This window comes from Aptenodytes forsteri, unplaced genomic scaffold, assembly GCF_000699145.1.
Source record: "Aptenodytes forsteri isolate BGI_AS27 unplaced genomic scaffold, ASM69914v1 Scaffold6, whole genome shotgun sequence".
Lineage (NCBI taxonomy): Eukaryota > Metazoa > Chordata > Aves > Sphenisciformes > Spheniscidae > Aptenodytes > Aptenodytes forsteri.
Genome location: NW_008795709.1, coordinates 2,946,009 through 2,968,878, shown reverse-complemented (window position 1 = coordinate 2,968,878; position 22,870 = coordinate 2,946,009). Strand labels below are relative to the sequence as shown.

Here is a 22,870-nt window from a genome sequence, read left to right as displayed (position 1 = left end):
CGGCTGGGAGAAAGAAGCGGCGGCGGCGGCCCTCCGGGTAGGTGTCCCTGCCCGCACTTACACTCGCGATCCGCGCTACACAGCGGGCCTGCTGCCATCGCGTCGGCTGCGGGCTCTGCCGGAGGCGTGGCGGCGTGCCGCTTTGCCGCTGCTAGCCCGATGGCTGGAGGGTGAGAGGTGGAGGAAGGTGGCACGGCGGAGCCCTTCAGCCCGGAGTACCGAAACCCGCTCCGGCATCCTTTGCTGTTTCGTATTCCTCGGCCCTGCCTGCTCGGCGTCCCCTCAAGTTGCTGGGGTTGGGGTGTCGCTGCTTTTCCCCCCTTCCCCGTTTCTGACGCCAGGTGTCAGCTTCGGACCGAGGAGCCCCGGACCCCGTGCTGGCCGCCCGGCGCGGTGGGAAGCGGGTTTCACCCGTCCCGTGCCTCACGCCTCCGGCTGTACAGGGGTTCCTGTCAGAGCGGTTTCGCAGGCAAATGGGGCGACCGGGAAAGTCGGGCAGGGCGGCGTCCCCCTGCCCGCTGTGGTGCCCCCCTTTCCTGCATGGTGCCTGACGAGGGATGCCTGGGGGGGCTGGGCGGGTGTCAGTCTAACGGGGCAGTGGGGTGGTTACCGGGGCTGAGGGCCCGCGCCGGGAGTGCGGTGCCAGCCTGGCCTGCTGCTGGCCCCGAGTGGCGTTGGTGGCTGCCTGTGGCGGTGGGACCGCAGGTAATGCCACCGTGGGTTCCTCCCTTGCGTGACAACCCAGCATGCGCCAGCGGACATCTTCTGCTGAGGGAGCGTGATGAAGTCTTCATAAGCGCAGAAGGTGGCGTTAAGTTTTTTGTATTTCATGTTGAACTTTGTCAGCAGAAGAAGTTGGGGAGGGAGGTGTCAGATTGTCTTGCTTTTGTACGTCAAAAACATGTTTTTCAGAGGTTTAGGAGTCCTGATAATTTAAAGTTTAGGGGTTTTAATGTCTTCAGGCCATTATACTGTTCTTTTGCTTTATAAGGACATGAAGCAAGACAGGGTTAACTCTATCTGAAGACATTTTTGCGTATCTGAACCACAAGGTTTGTTGTGCTGTCAAAGAAGGGCATCGGATGAGTTTGACACAATTTGTCCTCAGCTTGCCTGTTTTGTCTGTCTCATATCAATTTTTTACCCTCTATGCACTTAACAAATGCTTTTTTGGTATCTTTGTTGGAGTTGAAATTAGGCTTTCATATTGGTTTGATAGGAATCCACGATGAATCTGAGGTGAATCTGGGGTGAACAGCTGTCTTGTTATCTAAGTTCATGTTTACTGTTGCTAACCTTTTCTTTTTCTGCTCTTATGGTTTTGTCACTACTGCTAACTTAATAATGTCCACAATCTATTTTTTTTTCCTTCAGGAAAGCGCTAAAAGAATTAGATTACTGAATTTGTCATCAAAAGATAATAAGACTGCTTTCTATGGAATAAATGAGTTTTCTCACCTGTTTCCTGAGGAGTTCAAAGGTACATTTTCTGGCTGCTGCTGCTAATGCCTTTTCTGTTATTTTTCTTATTCTTTCCCAGAACCCTGTGTCTTTCACATTTACAGATTCTTCCAGTGCTGATAGTCAGCTAGTTTACAATGTCTGGTACCAAACTGTAAGTACTTCTGAAGGATACAACAATCCTCTTCATGTTTCTCTAGTCTTGCAAGGTTGAATTGCCCAGAGCCTGAATATGGTTTAGTATACAGACTGTTCCTTCTTTTCTTTCCTTCTTTCCTTCTTTCTTCTCACTGGGCCTTAAAGCCTTCTTCAGTTGCAACAGTTTTAAAATTGGAAAATACACAAGGTTGTCGAGTAGTCTTAAGTTCCTATTCCCTAACCCAAGACAAAATTGACTACAATCCAAACAATGCTTGGAGGTCCACAGCTGTACAATGATAGCTATGACTTTCAGGAGCAATATGACACACTTAATTTTTATTACTAAGAAAATTTGTCTGATACGTAACCTAATCTTCCTTTCTTGCTGTCAAGTCTGCTGTTATCTGTTCTATTCATCGGGGGATTTCACACCTTCTTTAATTTTCAATAATTAAGCAGCTTTTTTTAATGAAAAACTATCAATTTGCGTGTGTTTCAGAATCTTTACATTATTCTCCTCTAATTTTTCCCCATCGCCTGACTAAAATAAAGTCATATTTTTCCAGTAAGTAAAATCTTGTGAAAATTTTCAAACAAAACTTGTTTTATGGCATGGTTATTGATGAGGTTTAGTAAATCTTCACACTTTGTACCCACATTCCCTACATGGAATATTTCTGTTCTTTCTAGAACTGTAGGAATATTTACATTCATTCTGGAGTATAATGATTATTTTAAAATACATGAATTTTCTATGGATTTGGGAACAAGATGTAATCTCATGTTTGTAACTACAGATCAAAGTTACCTCTATGGCTTCTAGTAAAACAGTTGTTTGTGGGGTTTTTTTAGTTAGTAGATTTATAGATGTTTGTATTCTGTGTTTAGCTATTTACTTAAGAAGCATACCTCACAAACTTCCCAGATACATAAAAGTGCCAAAGGGAAAGGAAAAACCTTTGCCAAAGAAGTTTGACTGGAGGGACAAGAAAGTCATTGCAGAAGTGAGAAATCAGCAAACAGTAAGTCCTGGTATTTTCCTTTCCTGGTTCTCAAGCACTGCCCAGAGACAGTTCCAGCAGGTATGTTGTAGAGCACAGTGAAGGTTTTGGAAGGGACCAGCACTGCCTCAAGACTCCTTGGAGCACTGGCACAAGTATGGCTGGTTGAACATATACAAAGTCAGGTAGCATTTTATGCAAAGTGGGATTAGGCTTAAAAGTATGAGATGTAAAAGTTGTGCATTTAGAAATTGTGCAATTATAAACTGTGTGTAATACATTTTTTGATCTAGTTAACTAAATCTGCAAATATTTTGCACCATGTGTGTTTTGTGGTTTTCTGAAGAGACTGGGGTAAGTTCAGTACCTGACCTCATCCCCCCATTTCACCTGGATGGGTATAGATCCTTTGCTGTTGTTTTCTCTCATGATTGAATGCCCTTGGCTGGTCAACACCCATGTCTTTACCATTGAACACCTCAGGGGATGCGTTCATGATAGGAAGATAACCAAACCCCACATGATTACAGTTTATCCGAAAGAAAGTGGTTATGGTCATTGGTAAGAAGCAAATAAGCTGTTAAATCCCCAATGTCTTTCCTTTCTGTGCTTCACATAGTATAACCTGGACCTTGCCTAGGAATAAATTCTGCTTCCTATTTTAAATGCCAGTTTAAAGAGCCTAGAACTGCAGTATAGATTCTGTTACTGCCTAAGAATTTTTCTATTATGTTTAATTTCAGTTTATTGTTTCTTAAACTGTAATCTAACATATTTCTATAAAATTCTTTGGACTGTAGAAAGTTGTAGACTGTCTCCTTAAGTGCATCCTTTTCAAAAACTTACTAACTAATGTGGTTAAAAAATAATTTCATCCTGAGCCCCAATCCTTCTTCAAGAAAATAGATACCGCACAGTAAAAAGCATCCTCAGACCTATCTTAAAGGGCAAAAATGAATCAGGAAGGAATCCTTAAAATAAGGCAACCACAATGCAGGAATCCTTAAGATAAGACATCCATAATGCATTTCTAGCTTTCAGAGAGCAGTACAGGAGAAAAAACAGTTCAATATTTTAAATGGCTTGATTAAACTTCTTTATTGTTGCCTTAAAAATGAAGTTCAAGGATGACGTAGTAAATGAAGAGCATCAGAAGACCCTTTTGACTTTTTTTCTTTTCTTATCAGGCTTCAAAAACAAAGCTGACTTCTTCTTTCTCCCCTGTTTCCCGTCTCTTTGCACCAGTGTGGAGGCTGCTGGGCTTTCAGCGTTGTGGGTGGTATAGAGTCTGCCTATGCAATTAAAGGAAATAACCTGGAAGAACTCAGCGTACAGCAGGTTATTGACTGTTCATACAATAATTATGGCTGCAGCGGGGGATCCACTGTTAGTGCTTTGAGCTGGCTGAACCAGGTTTGAAACTTTTCATAAATCTCGAACCCTTCCTTAGCTTTCATATTGACATTCTTTTTTACTGGGAAAAAGTGATGGGGAAGGTGGAGTGTACAGCTCATCTGATTTTTTTTGGTATGTGTGTATATATGTGTATATGCACATACATATGTGTGTATATATGTATGCATATTTATTTAGTCTGGAATCAAGAGAGTTTGTTCAAGCAGTATTGAAACTTGATTCGAATTTTATGGTCTATATATGTTCTTGTGAATGTAACAAATCAACCCACAAGGGTTGAAAGTAATGTTTTCTTGAAAGCTGCAGTATTTCCACTGGAGTCAGTTGGAACTGCAGACATACAGTACCAGTGCAGAAGGAGCCATTTATCCACGTGTCATTTTGTGGATTTGAGTGTCCAGTTTAGGCACCAGCACCTGGGGAAGAGAAGGGATGCTGAGATTTTCTGCTTTCAAATTTCTGTGGTTTCTGTTGCAAACACTGTAAAATCATGCAGGAGCGTGGAGCACCTCAGAATAATATTGACTGCATTTACCTTTGTTTCACTTGCAACCCAAAACAATGAAAATGCAGACATAATTTCAAAAAGAAATTCTACTTCAGTTGTAGCTAACACATTTCGTTCATGAAAAACACAAAATGTGTGTTAATATATGTAAGCAGAAACATTTTAATATCTGTGAAATAAAAAGTATTCTCTAGGACAACAGTTTGAGTTATAGGAATATAAAAAGGATCTCTTAGTTTTGTGAAGTTTAAAAACAAAAGCTGATTGTCCTTTTTAAGGAACTCTGTAATTCTGCCCCTGAAGATTCATATAATCCCGGCTAATAACAGTCTAGATAACTTGTTCAAGTTTGCATTTGAAGAAAGATGGAGGTTATTCATCTGGATTCCTCTGAAGCAAAATTCCCTCTTGCTCGGTAACAGAGGGACTACAAATGAATTAGACTGGAGAAGGCACTGTCATAAATGTGCTGTACCGCAGAACGCAAGAAAAGTGCAAAAGGTTGATGCAATACCTTTGTAGCTGGACTTGGAACTGTGGCAGCCATTATAGTGCATTATATACTGGCATGAGGATTTGATGCTAATAGCAGAATTGGACTTAATTTCAATATTTTATAGAACTGTTCTTGGGGGTGGTAAAACACTGGCACAGGTTTCCCAGAGAGGTGGTGGATGCCCCATCCCTGGAAACATTCCAGGTCAGGTTGGACGGGGCTCTGAGCGACCTGATCTAGTTGCAGATGTCCCTGCCCACGGCAGGGGGGTTGGACTAGATGACCTTTAGAGGTCCCTTCCAACCCAAACTATTCTATGATTCTATGATATTTGTGGTTCTTGAACTGTCCCAAGGAAAGGATAATTTTGAGGAGAATGAATGGTTATTCATTAAATGAATGCCTAGTCTCTGTCTTGAAATTGATGAGATTGCTCACGAGGCTAGTTTAAACCAGAGTTACCTTTTAAATTTTGTTCATTATTTAAACACTTCTTAATCCCTTCTGAAGCTTTCTCTGCCAACAGGGAAACTAGAGATAGTAAATATCTTATTTCCCAAAATGACATTCTTATTTCTAATCTCACCAAGAACACACTGAATTTTGAGTGAGTTCTGTGGTCAGTTTCACTGTCTGTTTTGATCTGCATAGCGCTAATGCATTAAATTCTGATTCATTTATCTTCTTGCAGACAAAAGTAAAACTTGTGAGAGATTCAGAATACACTTTTAAAGCTCAGACAGGACTGTGCCATTATTTTGGTCACTCAGATTTTGGAGTTTCAATAACAGGATTTGCTGCATATGACTTCAGGTAGCTGCTATTGATTCTTTTTATTTGCTGTACTTTTCCTTCTGTGTTCATTAACTGTGGAGTAAGCTAGAGCCAATAGTGCATTGACCAGCCAAAGGTTATGACGTTGATTGCATCGGTTCTGTACTGGGTAAGAATTAATACATAACATTTTTTAGGGTTATGGCTTGCCACAATGAATCCACTCAATCCTACCATCACTAAGCTTGTTCAAATTAGAAAGCCTAAGTCAGTGTCTTGAAATTTGGTCTTTCCAGTTGGCTGTGTTTAAATTGGAACATTGAGTCCGGTACAATTTTAAATATATTCTAAGTGTACATTACATTGCTTAAGTATTGGAAAGGGTAAATTCTACCAATAATAATTGGAATTTGTTGAAAAATGTAGGAAGTATCCAGTTACTTCAGTATTCATCCTTTTACATACCCACCCACATCCTCCTCCAGTCCATGACTTAGCAAACAGTGTTGTCAACTGAATTTTGTAAAGACAACTGGTAGCTTTTTAGGTTTCTGTACCAAGAAAGTTTGTTTCTAATTTTCATCAGTACAATGCAGCTGCGTACTGAACTTCAAGACAAGAAATATAATTTTGACTAGGAACTGAATTACTGCCAGATATAAGTAACTAAAATCAGTTACAGCTTTGCCAGTCTGTATTTGCCAAATTTAGTTATTGCACATACCATGCAGTGATAAAGCTTTCCTGTTCCAGTATATTACCTAAATAAAACTGTATGAGGATGCTAATGGTGAAGTCTGATAGTGGTAATGTCCTGTGTTTTGATATGTTTGAGATACATATTTTAGTGTATTATTATGTATGATGTAAGAGGTACTTCTGCATGTTTGAAAAACTAAGGGGAAATAATAGTATAGACTAATGTTTTGTCCAAAGGTGGTTTTTAATTGAGTGATGTATGAAAGGTACATAGTGCTCACCGTTGCCCACTGACTTGACCCAGAAATCTGCTTCTTTTTAATAGCATCATATCTTTGGATCTGCACCTTTCCCATAGTCTGCGTGCCCTATATTTGTAATACTGTGCTGTAGTATATGAAATACATATTTATTGATGTGTGTTATGTGGTGTGTAGCACTCATAAGAAACAGTTGAATTGTTTGATTTTAAAATTGTACTTAACAAGTAGATTACCACCTCTCAAGTTGCTTTAGCGTGCTAACTTAAGTCACTCGCTTCTTTCACAGCGGTCAGGAAGAAGAAATGATGAGGATGCTTGTTAACTGGGGCCCTTTGGCAGTAACAGTAGATGCGGTTAGCTGGCAGGATTATCTTGGTGGGATCATACAGTATCACTGCTCCAGTGGAAGAGCAAATCATGCTGTTCTAATCACTGGTTTTGACAGAACAGGTGCGTTTCCATCAACTGAACTTCAACCCAGTAGGTTTTGTGTTTTTTCTCTTAATTGCAACTTGCCTCCTGTGGGGCAGGTGATTAAAATCCACAACTGGGTGTTCCGTTAAGACCTGTTTGGTTTGGTGTCACATCAGTTCTGGAAGTGCAGTCTGATCCCGGGAGGAATACTCTTCTTGTCTGTGCTCCTTCAGTTCTGTGGGACTTCATGTCCCTGTAAAGTCATGGACACGGCTATATGTGTCTTTATGCTAGCAGAGGATATATCCAGTCTGTTCAACACAGGACTGTTAGCTCTGTCCTCGATGTGAACAGCAGTAGGTTTCACTGTACAATACCATCAAACCATCATAAACTATGAGATATTAAAATGGTAATTAACTCTGTAGAGTGTTAGAAGTTTTTTATGCTTCCCACATCTCATGTTGTCTCTTGTTCACGAAAATGTCTCTTCCAGGTAGTATCCCTTACTGGATTGTACAGAACTCTTGGGGGTCCACATGGGGAATAGACGGCTATGTTCGTGTTAAGATAGGCGGCAATGTCTGTGGTAAGTCTGACAAAAAATAATTGAAGTGTCAAAGGCCACACACTGGGACATGTTTCTCCATGTAAGTAAAGCGATATAATGGGATCCTCAGAGAGGAAATAAAAATCATTGCTATGTTTTAAAAGAGGTTAGATAAGTCCAGGTGGAAAAATAAATAAAGTGGTTGCTAGTTCAACCAAGCCATATAGTTGAATGACTGAAAAACACCATGCAAAGGTAAAGGTGTATAAGGCATAACAAATTTAAATGCTATTGTACCTTACCACGTAGAGGTAATGGCACTGTAAAGTGTAGAGTCACGTATCATGGTTGTAGGTTGGCACCATCACTATACTCAGTGTAGGTAAAACAGCTGCTGTCCTCGTCTGGTGGGTGCAATTATCTCTCGGCTCAGTTTAGCAAACAAATACGGAATGTGGATCTGCCTGTGCTTGGGAACTGTGTACCCTGCTTGTGGCTTTTCTTGTAGGATAGAGGTATATACTGTTATTGCCAGTTCCATCTCCCGCCCTCTTACCATTTGCATGAGGTTTTTCTTGGTGTTTGAGGGGGTTTTGTGGTGTTAAATACCCAGTTTCTTCTGAGTTGCTGGATATGGAGGTAAGGGAGGTGAAGCTCCTGTTTACCAGCAAAGATTGCTGAGCCAAATTGCTGGGATTGGACTACTAAATAGCAAGTCTTGTGCGTCCATTGAATTTTTGTCTGCTAGATTAACCCTGTAGGTCTTCTGTTGGCTTTCCCTTCCATGTATGTTTCACAGTAGCTCTCTCAGTCATTGTAAAAGGTGTTAGATGATGTAAATCATCTGCAAATAAGAATAGATAATATTCAATTTGCCTGCACTCAGTAAAGGTCAGGACAATGTATCCAATCGTAGCTTTTCCATGTTACTGAAACTTTTGTTCTTATTGTTGTTGTATAAACAAACTATTTGGAAAGAGAAATTTAGAAGTAGTGATAATTAAAGCAAGTCAATTGTAGAAGTGGTCAGGAAGAACAGCTGTGTTATTTTCAAAATCCATTCTCTCAAAAAGCAGGATCTTTCACATTTTCTGTAGCGTGTCACACAAGAACAAGCCAGCAAAGGCCAATAGTTGCTCTGTTTCCCCCACAGATGTTGCCTTCTGATTTAGAGATGCGCTGACACCACTTTTGAGGGTATAAGATCCATCACCCTTCGATACCTTCACAGGCTGTAGTCAGACTTTGCTTTTAGTGCTGGGAGGAGTACAACAATGCAAAAAGAACTGAGCATGAACAAAAGCTTAGTTTGCCCTGTGTTTGTGTGTGTATGAGTGTTCAGAAATGTGTCTTGTAATGGAATTTGTGATCTCTAGTCTTGGTGAGCTTTCAAAGCTACATAGCTTCATATTGTCTATCCATAGCTAATGAATATGATTAAAAGGGCAGAGGATATCAAGGTTTAGATTGCTTTTCAGCACCCAGATTGGACCAATGCTGAATCCTCAAAGAGGATCTAAAGTTTCGAACATGAAAGCAGAGGAGGGAGGAGTGTAGAGCACAGCTATAAATAGTGTCAGGCAATGAAGAAAAAAGGGTTGCAGCTGATTCTCTGCCCGCTCCCCACAACCCCAGCAGTTCACCTTCTGTCATGGCACGGAGGAGAGAGGGCATGATACGAAGTGAATTCTGGGAACTTATTTCTGGCAAGTCTCCACTTCCAGTATTTATTAAAAACAATTTTTTGTTTCATTTGTAGGTATAGCAGATACAGTTTCATCAGTATTTGTTTGACACTTACTGGCCAAAGACCACGATTATCATTTGGACAATAGTTTGGCACACACTTTATGTGAAGATTTACTTCAAAGCAACATTTTCTAAAATAAGAAATGACTGTAAGGGCATTTTCTGCTTTTAGGCAGTACAGGAATGGGTTGGCTGGAGTTTTTAGAAGTCTTTTTATTTGGCATGTGTGTTGCATATCAAATCTCTCATGGAATAAGAAGACTCGGAATCAACTCCAGAGTACACAGAAAGAAGTTACAAAGATGGACTGAAACTGTGAATGTGAACTCTATCCAGGTGTTGAATACTACTCCATAAAAAAATCGTACAAGGAAAGAAAAGCTGAAAAATGATAAGGAATTTGGATCAAATAATCAATAGTATGACAGAATATAAACAGAATGTTTTGAATGTAAGAAGAACCATGATTAGGTCTGCTCTTATTGGGCGGGGAGGAAGGGCAGTTGGAAGAAAATATTCTCTCTCTTTTGCTTTGACATCTGTCTTGGCTTTTCTGGCACCTCTGACAGACACACACATTTTGACTTCCTCCTTTTTGTGAAATCCTGCTTTTTCTCTATGGCTAGAATAATAGAAGAGGGAAATGGAGAGTCAAAGTTGTTTCCTGAGCACCCACTGTCTCTGAAGTGCTGCAGTCCTTCAATTTCGGTCTTCAGACCTTTATTGGGTAAATATAACTTCAGAGCTCTTCAGAGCAGGGAGTGTGTTTTGGAAAGTGCCCGAAATATCACAGTCTTCTGGATTAATTTGTTAGATGGATAGAAAAGTGAGAAGTAACTATGTAGACAAACCGAGGCAGTTCTAGTGGTTTAACATCCTGTGTCCTGGCAGGATGTATGTGTTTGCAAGTTAGCCTTTCCGTGCTTTGAGAGCTGTGTCAGTTCCATGCCTTCTGTCTTCTCTACTTCACAACTAAGAGTGAAGCCAGTTGCAAAGCAGAAATTAAAAAACTTACTCATTCTAGAAAAAATTGTGAGGGTGAGTGTTGTTAAAATATATTTGCCACCTTTAGAAAGTCAGCAATTACAGAATATTCCAAATAGAGTGGCTGTTAAATTTCCCTACATTAATTGAATTCGTAGGTGGGACTTGCTGGGAATCAAAAGGCGGTTTCAGCTTTGTTGACCTGTAAAACTGCACATGCAGGCAAATGTAACTAGAATTCACAACCAAACATGTAATTCTAAAATGCTCTGATCTTTCGTCTGGAATGCTTTACCTGTAATCTTTTATGAAGCACTGCTATGAAAAGTATTGAAGCAGTTCTGTAATTTTTGCACTCGATTACTGTACCATGGTAATAGATCAGTGTATTATTATCATCTTTTTATGACAAATGCAATCATAATTGTCTATCATCAGTATTATCATTTTAGTCCTTCTACTTCTAAGTGTTAATACTTTAAATGAAAGGAAGACCAAGTGCTACGTTTCACTATTTCAGATTCTGCTACTTACTGAATTTACTGGCTGAAAACTTCAGATAAACAAAAGGCGAAGTCTTCTGTAGTCTTATAGTCTCCTGTAGTATGGCCTTCCCTTAGCAGTTTACAAACAGCAAATAGCACACTTTCGTAACTGGAAAAAATAGCCAAAGTTCCTAATTGGCATTGATAAGAGTAACGTTGTTATAGTAGTATCAAACACAGACGTTCCACCGGTTTTTGAGGTGGTACTATCAGGCATAAGTACCTAAAACGCTAAGATACAGAGCAACTAGCAGAAATTAGGGCCTACAGCGTATGCGTATTTCCGAGGGAAGCATTTGAAAAGACGAGAGACCATCTAATGAGAAGGCGACACAGCTTTATCAATATTCTATGGCCAAATTTGCCTTGCTTTTATTATTTTATTCTTATTTGAATGATATTTTGAATAAAAAACACTTTAAATGCCTGTCATAATGTTGTTTGAACTTTATGCTTGCTGTAGAAGAAGTCTTAACAAAAGAAGAGCTTTAATACTGCTTTATTTGAAGTACAAAGTAAGTACTTATTTATATCTGCTGTTCTTAATGGTAAGTATTTCTACTGAAGGGATTTACATTCACGTGTAACAACACATAGATAGCAGCGTTATTCCTGGTGTATGTAAAAGTTCAAGAGGCTTGGGTGTCTATAGATTCAGGACTTAATTTTTTTTTAAATCTAGCTTTTGAAACTCTTAACCCAAAATTCCTTTTGAAATTCCACTAGAGCTCAGAAACTAATGTTCTTCTGAGTGATGAGACCAAACAACACCCAAAAGTAAAAGTAACTCCCCCCCAGCCATTAGCCAAAAAAACAAATACAAAAATATGTACAAGTAAGACATGATCATGATAATTCTGTATAATTTGCTCCCTCTCTCTAGGTGTAGGTTTTAAGAAGCCAACTAAGAGTTAAATTGGTCATCGAGTTGAATTGGAGTATCATTTTAGTCTTAATATAGGCTAACTCGATACAGATTTTTTTTTCTACAAACAATTAAGTTTCTTCCAGAAACCGATCATACTATTCACATAGCTGTCATACATAAATACATATTTACACACCCACACTGCGAGAGAATAGCTGTTATATTTGAGGGGTAGCACCACTCGAGGTGAACGTCCTGAAGTTCTTCACAGCAACCAGTCTAGAAAGGCAGGCTAGTCAGAGTCGTCGCTGCTAAAGTAGGAGCTGTCGCAGTATTCTGCCGTATACAGGAATTTATGAATGGTTGGGTTCATCTTTGGTATCCAGTGTCTTGGCACTAGAAACGTTGAAAGATTGAACAAATCCACAAACACCTTGTATCTGTCACTGAAAAAGACAATCGCGAACAATTAATACTGCTATATTGGCACAGAAGGCCATAATTTCAAAATTCTCAGGAATCATTCCATCTCATTTATTTAATAAGGTTTCTGCACTAACCCTCCTCCTGAATATTCTAGAGTAAGAATCCAATCCTAACTGTTTCTAGGGTGTAGCAGAGTAGACTTTCAAAGAAAATATGGTTGCTATAGTCACACCTTTCTTCTGAAAATGCAGAGTATGTAGGCTATAATCTCCAGACTGCCATTCTTGTGGTAGATATGAAGTAGAATTTATCTAGGAAGAATGTTAACCTGAAATTAAGGAAGAGTGAGAAGGCTTGCTGAAGAAGACAGCGAGCCTTTAATCTTCGAATTCAATCTAACCGTCTGCTTTCTATTCCACCCTCTGTCACAATGGTTGTGATGGGACTCGTTGCCCACATCCGTACGTGGCAGCTACCAGCTACGTACAGTTTCTCTTTGAAAACAAACCTCAAGGAAGGTCCTCTTAGAAGGAGACGTTTTAAATATCCTTGTGCTTTTTGACATAATGTGGTTCAGGACTGTCAGGACGTAGTTGCAGCTAAAGAGCTTGAATTGTTTAACTAGCTGAATCCTGAATTTGGTGTAAAAACTTTCTGCCCATTCAGAGAGTTCTGTGCTCAGGCCCCGACCGTCCCTTTTAAGTTCCTTTTCTGCTTCATCCGACAGAAGGAAACACGTTTCTGATTGTTGCTTGCACAGCTTGAGAGTATTAATTACTATCACCTTTAAGAATATATTCAGTCCTAAACGGAAGTAGCTTAGGTTGTATGATTAGGGGTCATGCTAAGGAATAAAGAAACTGTCATCGGTCACACAGTAGACGGGACTCACTTCCAGCCTGTATCACCTCATTAACTTGGGCTAGCTTGCACACAAACGAAACAATGCAGGATTCATATTATTGCTATTACAGTAACGCCTAGATCCCTTGACTGAGAATTATGAATGGCACTTTGCATGAGTAATCAGAAGGAGTTCTTTTTGCCCCAAAAGTCTTGGAATTTATATATGTCAACCTGGTAAGTCAATGTTCAACAGCCAGGAGGAAATGCTAGAGTCCCAAAAGAGAAACAACAGCCCTCTGGCCTCCAATGAGCCGTCTGAAATCTGTCTCCTGGCAGGACGGTGCCTACAAACTGCGTTATTGCAGGTAATGGGGGAAACGCGTTATTCTTACCTCACTGTGGAGCGCAAATACTGGTAGCCTGATGAGCCTCCAGTGCCAGCCTTGCTGCCGATCATTCTGTGCACCATGCAGACGTGGTTATCTACGTAATACAAAAGAAGGACATGGCATATGTTCAGTGTTAAGGTATAACCAATCACATCAAGGTGCATCAGTGAAATATTAAAGATCATACAGAGACCTTTACAGATACAGAACTACTAGGTCTTCAGCAATGCAGGAGTTAATTCTGCCACTCTTCAGTCAACTGATATAAAATTATTGTTAATGCGGAATGAATACACTAATTATTATACATTATTATGCTCTGTTAATACAGAATTAATACATTCATTTATGGATGTCTAAATAGGGAAGGAGCAGAAGGAATGAAGAGTTGTCATTATGATGTTTTGGCAGACATTGGAAAATATATACCTGTCCCTTAAATAAAATTTTTCACCTAACTTAAAGCATGTCGTAGAAGCGATAGCTATACCTATGTATCTAATGATCACAGAAGAAGCTGTTCATCTTTCCTCTTGGCCGACGTACAAACAAAAAGTCATTCCTAAAGGATGAACTCAGAAGCTCAATTCTAAAACTCTGGGTATAACTTGTCTAGAAGAGGGTGAAACAGAACAGTTTACTTGAATCTAAAGGAGGGAGTGTCACAGTCAAAAAGTGAAACTCACATCTCCATTTGGTCATGAGCACATCGATATCCATAAGGGAGGTAAGAAGCTGAAAGGGAACCTGAAAACGAGGCTCCTCCCTTGGAAAATGAAAGAGAAGACAGTGAGACCTCTTATGATATGCTGTATTTTTCAAAGTATTGCTTCACCAATGCATAACAGTGACAATGTATATTTTTCCTAAATTGGTATTGAAACGTCAGTAGATATTCTAACAAATGCTTCTGCCACGTAAGTCTCGACCTGTGCCTTTTCCCTCATACTTGGAAAAATACTCTAAATCTTTCTAGGACACTTTGTACAACAGTTTGAAGAAGGCATTTTCTGGTTTCAGTCTGAGGAGCGGCATCTGGTCAGACACGAACTGGCTGCCCAGAGAGGCTGTGTAATCTCCATCCTTGAAGATATTCAAAACTCAACTGGGCACAGCCATGAGCAGCCCAATCTGACCTTCAAATTGGATCTAACTAATCTGGGTTTTTGTGGAGGGTTGGACTAGATTACTTTCCAAGGCCTGTTCCAACCTAAATAAACCTGTGCTGCTGTCCTTAACCTTCACCTCCCCTCCTGCCAGTAAGCATTAAAGATACGTCTGCTAATGTTACCTGTAGAAGTAGATCATTAAGGCACCCTTCAGTGCTTTATAAGACAGTCGTCTTTCTCCTGCAAAATACAAGTGTCCTTAGTTTGTTGCTGATCCTCCTGCAAATTTAATGCTATTATGTGATTATAGGTATCATGTTGTCCTGGTTAAACCACAACACGTATAAAAAATAAAAAGTGCATATTGACATGTATTAATACAATCTACCTTTACTTAGCAGGTGTTCATGGCGTTTTTCATCAAATAACGAAAGTAATACATCTTTCTGGTTTTGGAATTCAGATAATAAGTCATCTTTTTCTTCTGATTCTGGTTTGGCCTTTGGTATTTAAAACAAACAGGTTTTAGAATTCAATAGGGAAAATTAAGTGCTTGAATGACCCATGATGTAACTTCTATTTTAATCATAAATACTCTGTAAGTTTACATCGTAAATGTAAGAACTGTATTTTCAAACAAGGTAGATGAGTCACTGAGTCACTGTCCTTTAAAAAACACAAGTACCACAAAATGTACAATTAAATTGCTGTCAACGTAATTCAGATGAATGAATGTTCAAACAAACTGGCAGCTTGTCACTTTTCTTTAGGTCTAGAAGCCTTAAAAACACTTAATCTTCATTTGTTTGAAGTCTGATTATTATTTTTTTTCAAGGCAAAAAGAAGACATCCTTGCACAACTATGGGTAAGAAAATTGTAAATAAAAAAGTTTAGATAAGTTAGAAAGTTGTAAAGAGATATTCTCAGGAAATTGATTAATTCTTATGGTGGTTTTTTCCGTTAAAAAATGTACTTAAAGCTACAGGTTTTACAATATTCGGGGAATTTCTTGTGCTTATTTGCCAGTGTAATTCAAATGAGCACATAGCAGCAAATTGCGACATACTGTTAAATAGAAATGGGCCGTTTATAGTGACACTCCATACTCACAGCTCATGGGCCCAAACTTTGTGGAGTTTTACTCTGAACTGTAGACGCAAGTACTAACTAAAGGTGAAGTTGTAGTTTCAGTAAAATCAATGTCAGCCCCTCCATTGATACCATCTTTTTCCTTTTGCAATCAAAATCATCCATGTATCATACGTTTTAAACCATCTTAGATGTCAAATTACAAACTTATTCAGATTTCCTGGAAAAGTTTGCAATTTTTTCTGCTTCTTGCAGACAGAAGCTGCTGAAGATGAAGTGAAGTGACTGAGAAACTGTGATTGGGCCAAAAGTCAGATTTATGTCAGGATGTCATTTTGCCAGCTGTCGTTGCTTATGGCTAGATCAAGAGTACATTATATACCTGCACCAAGGCAAATTTCTCTTCTAGGCCTTTTAAAACATTCACTTCAAATTGTCCCCAGAAATCAAATCCTTCTGCGTTGAGTCCTGGAGTTCTTTCCAGCCATGCCTTTAATAATAAGAGTAATAATAATAATAATAATGTGTTCAAACGTTAATAATGCAAGCACATTACCCTAGAATTACAAGTTATAGCAACATAAATTATACTGCTAAATTTGTTCTGGTTTAATATCCCGTAAAGGTGCTTATTGCTGGAGTAAGCATGTCCACATGAAAGATTTGTACCTGCCTAATGGTGCTGTGCAAACACACCCACAGGTTCCAAGTTAAATGACGAGTGTTGGAAGACAAAAGCTGTCTCATTCTAAGAGTATCTTTAAAACCAACACCCTTGTAGATACAGGAAAACAATCTGATTCCACATATATAGGATGATTGTAAAGATAAATCTCAGAAGGAAGATACAGAACCAGCTACCTGTACAATCAATTTTTATCATGTCAGACAGGCTGAATGCTGATCAAGCAGTCTGTCATTAGCTTACCCCAAAATACGTGATAATACAAGACACAAATTTACTTGGCAGTTAACAAAGCTTTCTCTTCGATTTCCTTTTAATAATGGGAATGAAATTAGGAGGGGGAAAAAATTACAAATCTTTCTGGCCAAACTCCCTTTAGAGATCGCTTAATTTAGCTCCTCATCTGAAAGACACAAGAGCATGAAGTCTTAACGAATGAAGAAAAGCTAGAGAAATTTCTTATATGTTCTGTATCAGGTGTCATTAGACAAATGGATAGGGCTAATGAGAGTGGATGCTTTTACTGATGTTTATACCGCATTATTCTTTAGAAAGTTATGTTAATTTTGTGTATGAAAATGACAAGGGGGTTAGAGAAATTACTGTGAGTCATTCAGAACTTTGAGACAAAGTCATTAAATCAAGGCAAGTGATAATGAAACATTTGTTAAACATCTTTTCTCCTTTCCATTTTGGATTGTCATTTTTCCTTTTGTTTTTTTTTAACCTAATAGCCATCACTCACAGTGGAAATACTTTTAAAGTTTTCTTCTAAAAAGGGGTTATGGTCATGAAAAACAATGCAAATGTTGCATTTATATTCTTACATTTATATTCTTAGCTCATACTTGCACAGTGCAATTTACTAGTTTAGTTTAACAGTTTCAGACAAGAGGAAATGCAGTGAAAAATCAATTGGTTTACTAACGACTAAGTCTTTTTCATACAAGATTTGGTAAGAATCCAAAACACGACTGACTGGGAAATTGCCAGCATGCTTGCTTCTCTCAAGGAAGAAGAATTTGTCACTGACGCCAATGAAGGACGTTCTTGGGAGATGGGGGAAAACAAAGCAAGGTCTTAGACATTGTTACCTCCACAAGTTGCAGTAGCGTTGGTTCTTGTTCTGATTTAAGCAGTAGTTCATAATCCTGTCCCTTGAAGTTGTCACGATAATGCCTTCTGTTATAGGGGACCCTCAGACTTTGGGGAACACCAATTTTGTTCTCTAGCAAGCGAAACTGCAGGCTCTGAAAACCTGAGGCTGGGCTTAGGTAGTATCTTTGGGAACAGAAGAAAAGAAGATACAAAAATACAGGATACTATTTTACAGTCACAGGGTTCTCTGGTTCTCAACAAAATAAAAAAATACATACTTCACATTTGAAGGATATCAGATAGGTATCTGAGCATTTTTTATATGATTGCAATTAGGAAAATAAAAAACCCAAGCTATTTTAATGCAACTACAATGTATGTATAACATATTCTAATTTTCTAGCTATATATTGTTTGTGCATACACAGATATTTATATACACACGCTTATGTTTGTACTGTGTTTTAAAATGGCAGCATGCGTGTGTGATGTACAGGAGGAAACGTTAGTGAATATCATTTCCTTTCCAGACAGAATAAGCAGCTTCACCCCAAATTGCTATTACAAAAATTTCCACATCATTAAAGTGCCAATGAATGCGTTTTAAATAGGCTTGTTAGACAGAATAATTGCTATGTATACAATAGAATAATGTTCAGAAAAACATTTAGTGAGTTTCATTTGAGGGATTCATTAATGGGAATCTTTCCGAGTTAAATCGCATGACCATACTGAAAAAAATGATTAATAGAAGTAATCTGAAATCCCACATTGCTAGATAATTGTAATGCACTTTGAATTGCAAATATAAGATTTGGCAGAAGCAGATCATTGATTTGATCTCATGGTTGCTTATTAAATGACAGCATGTTGTTGAAAAGCAGAAGCAAGAATGCATCAAAACAGATGATGAGCCCATGGATTTCCCCTGCTGTGGTGTAATGCTAGATGATACAGATGTTTCGAACTTCCAAGAGAAGCAAAATTGTAGTTTCATGTGCTTTTTAGTTAGGGAACATTAAAAGGCAGAAAGGAAACAGTACTAAAAGAATGCAGAAGTGGATGGGATGCTGGACGGCACTGAGGTCACGAGTCAGGTGGGTCAGTGACACAAGCAGAACAAGAACAGGAAGGCAGGCAGTGGATGAAGCTGACACATGGTAGTGTAGTGGAAGGACCTAGCTGAAGTGAGGGAAGAGAGAGAAATGCCATGGGAGAAGTGAGGCAAGCCAAGGGGTCCCAGAGAAAGCCTGGGCAGACGGCAGAAGAGCTACCAACCACCAGCCCAGCAGCTACTGGAGAGCAGAAGTTACTGGGGAGAAAGAAGAAGAGAGAGCAATGCTTCCTTCAGCCACTTGAAACCTCCAGCGCTGCAGACCCACTGAAAACATGAAGCAAGGAAACACTATGCAAACCAAGACAGCTGAAATATCTATTTGATAATCTATGGAGAGTGCATTTCTCTCAGCCGAGCACTTCTATGGTTTGCCGTAGAATACAGCTGCAACTGCGCAGTGGTAAGTTTCAAGTAAATGGTTAATGGAACCGCGAGCTATTTCTGTTGTTTCTATTGTTTTAACTTTTTACTCAAACCATTCAGCAGCACCACATATAAATATCAGCAATTAACTTGTACTTCTTTGCAGAGCATTCTGGACCCACACACACGCTCAACTTCTTAATTGACCCTTGCACTCTAATGTCATGGTTGCCTCTCTAAGGTATGCTCTCACCTTGCTGAATGATGCATGTACTACAAGCTGCCAGGGCACATGCAAAATTCACAACCAGTTCTAAAAAAGGGAATTACCAGCTCGTGGATTACTGTGGAGGAATAGTAAGTATTTACCTGAAATCAAAGAAGTCCAATGCAGTCATAGTTTCCAAAACTGAGAACTGTTCCACAAGTAATTTCAGGATCATTGAAATTCTGTTCATTCGAGTGATAACCTTCAGCATGTTCCTCTCATCTCTTACCTATAGAAAAAATAAAGATTATAACCAGACAGAATGGTGTTCTCTTTATATCTTACCTATTTATTTCAGGTCTTTTCACTGTTGTACATCACTATAGTTCCCAAGTCCTTTCCACGCGAAATGCATAGCAGCAGAATCTCATATTGAATAGAGAGCCCTGCTTTTTAACTGCAAACTGAAACTATAATTTTCAAAGATTGAAATCTGTTTTTCTATGACTGATGGTATATTACCACTAGGCCAAATATATAGGATTTTTTTTTCTTTTCTACATTTTTGACTGAAATAGGAGTCACCACAAGAAATTAAATTCTAGACCAAAATAATTTATATCGTGCTCATTTCCAATGATTACAATATGATTTTAATGATATATGATATAATGCAATAATTATATTATGCTTTCTATTAGAATCACTTCTAGAATCATTTCTACTATTGTGAAGGAACAAGTCACAAGGCAGGTGTGGAAAGTACTTCAAAGTTGAGAAGCAGAATAGTCTGAGAGGTACATCAGGAGAGCACATCTAAAATGTTCGTCAGAGCTGTGTATTAGCAAGCAGAGGAAAACAAAGAAGACTGCATCTGGTGGGAAATAGAAAATATTAAATGGAAAACAAGAAGCTCTCTTCTGGCTGTTGTACACTTTGCTTGCAGAGGAGTCTGCTAAAATCCCTATTAGTTTCAATGGGATTAAACTTCTCTCTTAGAGCTGGGCATGCAACCAGGAAATACCAAACTACAAAAATGAAAGATGATAACCATTTCCTTAATCGCCTGGCTGTATACTTAACCTTAACACTGACATTTCAAATTCTGATTATAAGCCAAGTTTCATTTTTCATAAAAATAATGAAGTTATTCTGCTTAAGAACGGATTTTGATCAGTTATAATTTGATATAATGTTCAACTAAAAGGCCAACAAAATTATGAATGTGGAGGACAACAGAACATTTTCATTGGACATTATGATAAAAAGGTTCCTTCTTTCAGTCTGGTCTAGTTTCAAAGTTTCTTTGTATACACGTGCTCATGATGTTATGCAAGGTATTTCTCAGATTATATGCAGTCAGCCTTTTTCTGTGGGTGTAATATCAGGTCAGGAGTTTTCCTTTGTTATCTATTATTATGAGGTGTGTTTAGCTTTGGAGAAATGTTTAGAGATGTTCAAAATATTCCTGTTATATCTGCAATTTTCAGAAATTCTCATACAATTGTACACTGTGATTTTGATTATTGCTTTTCTGTTGGATTTAATAATACACAACTACGGGTCTCCTTTCGTATAGCAGATATTGGATGGAAGGATATAGTATGTAGACTTCCAAAAATTGAACAAAGGCAGAAGTGACTTTTCAACATAAAAATACCTGTGAGCCCTCTGGTTCTCAGTTTTGCCTCTGAGCATGCTTTTTCTGCAGTAGAATATTCCCAAGTTACGTTTCTGCAGTTACCCACTACTAGTAGGAGAGTATGAGAGCATTTTGGCCAACGGAATTGGTCTTGGAGAATGATCTATGCAAAAGGCGGATTTCAGGAGGAAATAAGAGTTTGCTGATCAAATGTCTGTACTATGTCTGTACTATCAGGATATAAGAGCCACTCAGCCAAATTTCACTGGGGTTTCTTTGATGCTGTTTTCAAAAAAGAGCACATGCTGCTTTAGTAAACCCAAATATATCTGGAAGGCAGGAGGCAAGAGAAAGAGAGGGCTGCATTTTCCCAAAATTAATATTTGCTTTTAACTTACGTGGCCATTTTGAAAGATCACCCGCACAGAGTCCATTTCCCACAGAATCTGCTTAAACCAAAGTTCATAAGCTACAACAAGAAAGGCATTGTTAGCGTTAACTTCAAGATTATTTTGGTTTTTCTTCATAGCATTGAAGAAGTAAAACTCTTACATTTGATTTGAAATAAGTAGCCTATGTTTACACTGTTGGTGTATAAAAAGATGCTGATACCCAAATGAAGTACCTGTTACAGTATGCTGTCCTTCACCTAAGCTGTTACATGGAATAATCTAGCATCGAGAATGTTAACAGATTTTTTTAAAGCATGTTTTACACATCATATGTTTGATGTACAGAATGTTCATTACAAAAGGGGAACGAGAAAATCTAGATCTGATACTCCAATAAAAGCTAACCCCAGAGCTGCTTGCAACCTTTATATCATCTACATGTTTCCTGTCTGGAACAGGAAAACATCATCAGGCCAGTGCCTGCAGAACACGTGGGTATTAGCAGCCAGGGAGCGCCTAACCAGTACGCTGGCTTCTAGACAGCCTCCAGATAGTTAAAATTGGATTGAAGTTTCAGAGAAGGCACAAGCCAACACACAAAATTTACCTACAATACACTGCATAGCAGCCTATTACTCAGACAGGGAATGAGTTTCATCACCTTAATTTCTCTAGAAACAGAACCATCCAGATCTTTGTTTACCAAATCCAAAGGTTATGCTTATAGCTTCACGAGCATAGAGCTCATTACAGCCTTACAGATGATATAGGGATATATACAAATATAAATGCAGAGAAAAGACAGAGCAATTGTAGTGATTGTGTCTAAAATGAAAACAAATTGTGTATTGCATCTTTCAGCATTGAATAACTCCCTGTGGCAAAAATGCCGGTCAGCCACCACTGAACTCCTCCCAACCACTTACCTTGATGCGTCACAATGAAAAGATGCTCATCGTGGATTTTGTTTCCTTTCTTCTCACTCTGAAGTTCTTGAGCATTCAATATTTTGTTCAGCTTAAAAATAAAGATGAGACTGTTCTGTAAAGCTCTCAATTCTCCTATCAGCAATGGTAGTCCTACTGTGTAGAGCTAATATTTAGGGATAATATTAAAAAAAATACATATAGGCCTCATATTCCAGCTTGTATGAGAAGTTAGACTAAATGGTCTCAGGTGTCACTTTTACTTTTTAATTTTAAAAAAAATCTTGCCTAAAATGGAACATTTAGGTACCCCAAGTAATAAAGTTTGGAAAATAATTTTAAGGGTATTTTTAATTATAAAAAAAGAGAAAACAAAATATCCAGCATGTTTTCCAGATCTTACATCTATACTGTCATGTTCCATGAAAACGGAGTTCCTATAGTAAAATTCTGTGTAATCATGCAATAACATCTGCACAAGAGCTCTGATTTGAGGCTGTACTAGTTATTTCAATTCTGGCATTACTAATTTTTTTAATGACTCAAATTTACAATCTAATCATAGTTGTTTTAAAAGAAATCTTTGCAAGATTCCATATAGTATGTCAACAAACCAGTCTTCCGTTCACAAGCACAGAGTAATTGCGCTCACTTCAGTTTGTGCTGTCACCAAAAAAAAAAAAAAAAGTCTGGTTTCTTTTGTTACTTAT

At 38.6% G+C, this 22,870-nt stretch overlaps 2 protein-coding genes across 2 annotated transcripts in view; one reads left to right on the top strand and one right to left on the bottom strand.

Annotated features, from left to right (window-relative positions):
* Position 1: 1 nt before the first annotated feature.
* On the top strand, positions 2-11,421 carry CTSO (cathepsin O; the record flags this gene model as incomplete). Its single annotated transcript, XM_019473143.1, has 8 exons — positions 2-37; positions 1,375-1,480; positions 2,491-2,624; positions 3,849-4,016; positions 5,715-5,836; positions 7,046-7,209; positions 7,670-7,762; positions 9,483-11,421. Coding segments are annotated over 8 exons (858 nt in total), but the record flags the coding sequence as incomplete, so codon positions are not given.
* Positions 11,422-12,161: 740 nt separating this feature from the next.
* TDO2 (tryptophan 2,3-dioxygenase) overlaps positions 12,162-22,870 on the bottom strand; it is an 11,837-nt gene continuing 1,128 nt past the window's right edge. Inside the window, exons 3-12 of the mRNA XM_009283327.2 lie at positions 22,161-22,251; positions 21,241-21,311; positions 19,362-19,489; positions 17,509-17,695; positions 16,112-16,219; positions 15,028-15,139; positions 14,822-14,879; positions 14,217-14,296; positions 13,534-13,624; positions 12,162-12,315 (exon numbers count right to left, since the gene is read on the bottom strand). Coding sequence (XP_009281602.1) covers positions 12,162-12,315; positions 13,534-13,624; positions 14,217-14,296; positions 14,822-14,879; positions 15,028-15,139; positions 16,112-16,219; positions 17,509-17,695; positions 19,362-19,489; positions 21,241-21,311; positions 22,161-22,251 — 1,080 coding nt within the window. The remainder of the gene's footprint in view (positions 12,316-13,533; positions 13,625-14,216; positions 14,297-14,821; positions 14,880-15,027; positions 15,140-16,111; positions 16,220-17,508; positions 17,696-19,361; positions 19,490-21,240; positions 21,312-22,160; positions 22,252-22,870) is intronic.